The sequence below is a fragment of the Egretta garzetta genome, unplaced genomic scaffold, assembly GCF_000687185.1.
Source record: "Egretta garzetta isolate BGI_Z169 unplaced genomic scaffold, ASM68718v1 scaffold42, whole genome shotgun sequence".
Classification (NCBI taxonomy): domain Eukaryota; kingdom Metazoa; phylum Chordata; class Aves; order Pelecaniformes; family Ardeidae; genus Egretta; species Egretta garzetta.
The window spans coordinates 58,785-64,400 of NW_009258782.1; the positions used below are offsets into that span (position 1 = coordinate 58,785).

The following is a 5,616-nucleotide window of genomic DNA, read 5'->3' on the forward strand; positions in this document are numbered from 1 at the left end:
TGCTGGGCAGGGGGATGGATCCTGCTGGATGGGGACGGGGACAGGCAGGGGCTATGTGTCCATCCGTGCCTCACTGCTGCCTTCTCCAGGTGCCCGAGACCCCCGAGAACAGCACAGACGGCGAGGAGCCGAGTCCACCCGGGACGGCCGAAACGCGGGACGAGCTGTGAGCCCTGTCCCACTCATGCTATAAACAACCTGGAAACGATGTGGGCTCTGCTCTGTGTCTGTGGGTGCCCAGGATGCCTTAGGGAGCACCCACGTGTCTTGGGGACACAGCAGGGCTGGTGGGTGCCATGGCGGGCAGAGCCCCCACCGCTCAGCTGAACCCGGGGCGGGGGGGTGCTGCGAGGGCCCCTGCTGCAGGGGTGCTGAGCCAGCATGGCCCCCGTGTGTGCCGTGGCGCTCATCCTGGCAGCCCTGAGATGACCCAGGGTGGCCAAGGCCATGCAGAACACAGCCCTGGGGGGAGCCTGGAGTGCTCATGCTGGGCTGCCGGGGCGCAGGTGCTGGGGGGGACCAGCCAGGGTCTCTCCTTCGTGGCTCCCAGGCACCCTTCCCAGGCCTGGGCTCTGCAGTTGTGTACCAGCCCCAGGAGCTGCTGTCACAGCTGGGGAAGGCAGGAAGAGCCCAAGATGGAGCTCCACATGCTCCTCTTAAGCCTGGCTCGCAGCTGCTGGGACCCCGCAGCGGCCCCTCCAACCCCTGGCACTGTCCCTTCTGCTGCTCCCAGACCCTGAGTGATTCCCCTGGGGGCAACACTTTGGTCCCCTGGGGCTGGGATCTGCCCGGCCACCCCTCGAGGGAGCCCACGGCTGCCCCAGCCCCACCACGTGCCCAAGCCCATGGGCCAGAGCAGGGCTCTTCACCTGACCTGTCCCATCCTCCGGCCGCCCCAGCCGGCTGCCGGGCGCCTGCTTCGCGGGGAAGGAAGAAACCAGCAGGCGATGGGACGTGGGGTTTTATTTCGTTTTATCCAAGTACCTTTGAAAAGATCATTGTACAAGTCAGCACATGAGAATGCAGAAGGAGACGTCGCCGGGGCTGCGCGGCCGCTTTACATATTTACAGGGGATCCCCCCCCTGAGAAAAAAAGGGGGAGATGGCAATCCCGGGCATGTTAACAACCTCACCAGACACAACACCATCAGAACTTAAAAAAAAAAAAAAAAGGGAGGAAAAATGCTCGTAACGCTGTTCCCGGGCTGAAAATCATTGCGGATTTTGCTGGACTTCGCGTAGCGTATAGGCAAGTCACAGACCCGTGATTTAAAGGCACTCGGTGACATATACAACAGGCTGAGTCGCACCTTGGCGCGGTGCCCAGGGTCCCCGGCAGCTCCGCCGCGCTGCCGCAGCCGAGAGCAGGGCCAGGCAGGGCGAGTGCCGATGTGGAAACCCCCGAGCTTCGGGGGCCACCCTGGTTTCTGCGGGTGGGCGAGGGCTGGTCTCCGAAGGAGCTGGCGTGGAGCCGTGGCCGTGCTGGAGCAGGGCAGGGCCCAGGCTGGGGGGTGGGCAGGGCTGAGGGCAGGGTGGTGGGAACACCGGCACGGCCCCCAGCTTTCTTGCATCCAAGTAAGCCCAGAGGCTTCCCAGGGTGCCAGCTGCCCCACTGGGTGACCTGAGCCTGCACCAGCCCCACAAACTGGCATCAACAACCCCCCTTGCGCTGGGCAGCAGTGCCCTCATGCTGCCTCCCCCAAGACACGGAAGCCGACAAAAGACGCATGACTCCCAAAAAGACATTTTGTCCTCAGCTTTAGCATCTGATCAGTTCCCTCCCCTATTACGTTTCTCCTAAAAAGTCCCCTGACCAAAGCTGGAGCTCGGCACCAGGGGCCTGGGCACGTCTGCGCCAGGCACACGGGTGCCAGCCCGCTGCAGAACGGCAGCACCCTCCTTGGGAAGCAAACCCTTCTCCAGGGGCACACGGGGCAGGGGACGAGCATGCGGGGCCGTGGGATGCCAGCACCCAGCCTGCCGCCCCAGCTCTGAGCCGGTCCTTGTACCGCGGGAAGCCCCTGGCCCCGTGAGCTGGCACCGACCCTTCTACCCTTCGGGGATTTACTCGGTCGCAAGAAAGCTCAGGAGGAAAAAAAAAAAAAACAAACCAAACCATCCTACCATGTCCAGCAGCTGAGACTGCCAGGGAGGCAAGAGACCGACTGGTTCCAAAAGGCTCAATAATCTTCGGAGGTGAGCTGGGACCACAGCCCCTCCGGAGGGGGGGGGGAGCGGCTCTGCCCCGGCAGCGCTCCAAAGCCATCCATGCCGGGGGGCCTGAGCAGGGTGCCGTGAAAGCGAGGAGCAGGCGGAGTCTGGTGGATGGCTGTACACTTTGGGCGAGTTCTGCAGTACCTGTATGTTTTACATTTACATAAGAGCACTGTGACATTGGAAATATTTTCCTTTTATTACAATATATCAAAAATATGCAGCTTTAGTAAACAAGGTCATATTACACTTTCTAATGCACTGTACAATGCTACATTACACTTATATTCGGTATGGAGAGGGAGCCCAGGCTCCCACTGGCAGGTTCGTGGGGTGAAACGGCGTCCACCGGCAACCTGGAGCTCGCCCAGGTCCGTGCCGGAGCAGGCTGCCGCCCTCCGCCCTGGGCTCCTCTCCTCCGGTCCCAGAGTCTTTCACAGTCCTGTCCTCATGCCTCAGCAGCCCTGGAGCTTAGTCGATCTTTTCCACCTTCCCGATGATCTTTTCTTCAAAGATGGGCAGGATGGTGTCATCCTCCCGCACCTCCTCGAAGACCACACCACAGTCGAACTCATCACTCACTTTCTTAAAGTAATACCTGAAAAACCAGAAACATGGGGGCAGAGAAGAAAAAAAGGCAGGTGAATGGTCAGGAGGGCACCACGGTCCCCAGATCTGGGTACAGCCATGGCCCTGAGCTCATGGTGCACGGGAAGCAGCTCCCCCAGACATGGAGGCAAACTGGGGCCACATTTCTGCCCCTGCCCTCACCCAGTGAGCAAAAAAGAGTGGTCAGGATCCATGCTGGCACGTTCAGGAGCTCCAGCCCTGAACCCAAGCCCATTCACGTCTCTCCCAAACGCAGTGGCTGGAGGCACCCATGTCAGTGGAGCGTTTCTAGGCAGGCTTTCCCATGGCAGATCCTGCTCGGAAGGGGGAACTTGGAGAGCTACGTGCCCCACGCCTGGCTGCTTTGGGATGCTGGCAGGACCCAACCTCCCTATCCTCACCCAAGTAAACTTCGGGAGGAGCCGAAACGGCTCTGGAAATGGGAAGGTTTCCCACAGCATCACTGAACACCAGCTGATGCTGCTCCTCACCAGCCCAGACCCCACAGGGCAGCTCAGGAGCTTCTCTCGAAGGTGTAAATCGTGATGCAGGACATTTCTGCTACAAAACCCAATCTCCCTCGTCCCTGTAACCTGCCTCTTCAAGAGCCACGGCGCCCTGGCCGTGCTGCCACATCCCCAGCACAGCATGCCCTGTGGGACCCCTCCTGGGAGGCTCCAGAAGTCCCCCTGACCCACCTCCACCACACTCCTTCATCTTGGAGGGGGCAACATCGCTGCCTGCTGGCAACGGCATCTGCCAGGGGTCACTGACAGTCTGCTGGCACCACGTCCCACGCGGGGAGCAGCCCTTACCTGTAGTTCCCTTTCTTGGTCAGCAGCTCCTTGAACTGTCCCAGCGTCACCACGCGCCCTTTGACGAGGGTGCGGTAAGGGATCGGCTCTCCACAGAAGTAGTAAGCGACCACGATGTTCTCGCATGGCTGGGACGCGCCGCTGCCCGGTCTTTTCTGGGGCTTCAACCTGCCGTGCAAAAATACAAGCGACCTGCTGAGTATCAGCCCACCTGCCAGCGTGGGCAGGCCCAACAACCTGTATCTGCAGAGATGGAGATGCTGAATCAACACCCTCAGGAGCATCCTTTGCTCCAACCACCAGCTCTTGCAGCACGCAGCCGCACGCTGAGGCTGGTGAAGGAGCGAATGGCACTTGGAAAGGCTGGATGGGATCAGATGGCAGCTACAAGGAGGGCGCAGGTTCTAGCTCAGCCCCTTCGTGCTGAAGAAACCCTGGGCTTTGAGAGGCGATTGCCCTTCCCGCAGGACCACCGGCTTGGGGAGTCATCGGAAAGCTCTGGGCAAGGCAGAACATCCCAAGCCCACAGCAGCAGCCCCAGGTCACTATCAGCATGCTCCTGGTGCGCGCTGAGCACGCAGGGCTGGATGAGTGCCTGGGGATGATAACACAAACACTGCTCAAACCGCTCTGGATTCTTGCTGCTGTGGCCAACATAGCTCAGCCTGGCTTCCCGCTGACCTCCATCTGCAGGGCTGCGCAGACAGGACCGCTCCTGCTCCCCATGGTCCCCCCCAGGCCCCTCTCCCAGTGTAGACAGAGGTCGGAGGGGATGGAGGTCCCAGCAGGACACGCCCCGGAGGCTTCACTGCCTGTCCCATCCGCAGAGGGTGGCAAGGCAGCCGTCATCCCCAAAACCTCAGTGACTTTACATCTCCTGTGTTTTCCTGACTCTCAGGATGTTGGTCTGGTCTCTGCTTCCAGCCCACACACCGGGGTTCTGCTACGTGGTGCCACCACTAGACCAAAAGCGTCAGCCCAGCCCTAAGCCCATTTTCAGAGGTAGACAAAAGTAGCAATAATAAAAATCAGGGTACTTTGCCCTTCTGTAGAGCCTTTCATCTGAGGCGCTGTAAATGTTGCACAAACATTGCAGGAGCCTACACAAATCGGTAACTTGGCATGTGTGGTCTAAGCCAGAGGCAGTCTTCTCTTTCAAAGTCACATAAAACAAATTTGGCAGCTTTAAAAAAATTATTTAAAAAGCATGCTGGATAAAAAAGATGATTCTGTATTTACATGGCTGGAAAGTTGCTATAAACCCCAGAATTTGCCAAGCACATGAGGTAATCGCCGTTTTGGAAATGACTCTGACCCTAACCTTTAAACATTGGCTTGCGCGCAGAGCACCTTTTTAATGGCATGCCCACGTAAACATCAGCATCGCAAACCGAGACCAGACACCATCTTTTCACTTCTTTCTAAAGGCGTGAGAGGTCTAAAGTTCACCCAAACAGCCCTCCTGGTGCCTGCTCTGCCTGGGAGACCTTTGGAGAAGATGCAGCGTCCTGAGAGGCAAGGGTCCACTCCTGGCGCCAGCAGAGCACTGGGAGCCTCTCCCATTGCCATATCAAAGCACAGGATGCCCTTTAGCTAGAAAAACATTAAGGAATTGAATCATCCTTGGAATAAAAAAAAAAAAAAAAAAAAAAAAGGAGCCATTTAAAGGAAAAATGGGTCATAAATTCAGGCAAATTCTGTGAACCCTGTGAGCCAGAAGTTAATTGAAGGGGTTTGGAAAACCTCAAAGTCCCTAAGCTTCCCTTAATCCTGCTAGGAACAAGTCGTGACTAAGAGAGAGCTGCTGCATGCCTGGGGACCTGGGGACACAGCTACGTCCCTTGCGCAGGCGGCAAGGCCGGATCCCCGGGGCTGCCATTTTCCTTTGCCTGGGGAGATGGCGAGGACCCCCTCAAGCTCTGCCACGGCAGAAGGAAGAGGGGGACGATGCCAGTGGCTGGGGGGCCCTCTCCCCCCC

General features: G+C 58.4%; 2 protein-coding genes across 7 annotated transcripts in view; one reads left to right on the forward strand and one right to left on the reverse strand.

Annotated features, from left to right (window-relative positions):
• Positions 1 to 170, forward strand: part of PDIA2 (protein disulfide isomerase family A member 2) — a 4,053-nt gene extending 3,883 nt beyond the window's left edge. The window contains exon 8 of the mRNA XM_035889128.1: positions 90 to 170. Within this exon, the coding sequence (XP_035745021.1) occupies positions 90 to 170 (81 nt within the window). The remainder of the gene's footprint in view (positions 1 to 89) is intronic.
• A 1,817-nt stretch (positions 171 to 1,987) lies between these two features.
• The window catches only part of AXIN1 (axin 1), a 91,728-nt gene continuing 88,099 nt past the window's right edge, over positions 1,988 to 5,616 (reverse strand). For 5 of the 6 annotated variants that reach the window (XM_035889144.1, XM_035889147.1, XM_009649422.2 and 2 more), the window contains 2 exons: positions 3,639 to 3,806; positions 1,989 to 2,812 (listed from right to left, as the gene is read on the reverse strand). In XM_035889144.1, the coding sequence (XP_035745037.1) occupies positions 2,686 to 2,812; positions 3,639 to 3,806 (295 nt within the window). In that variant the 3' untranslated portion in view covers positions 1,989 to 2,685. Of the gene's footprint in view, positions 2,813 to 3,638; positions 3,807 to 5,616 lie in introns of all 6 variants that reach the window. The other variant, XM_035889148.1, reaches the window with a different exon arrangement.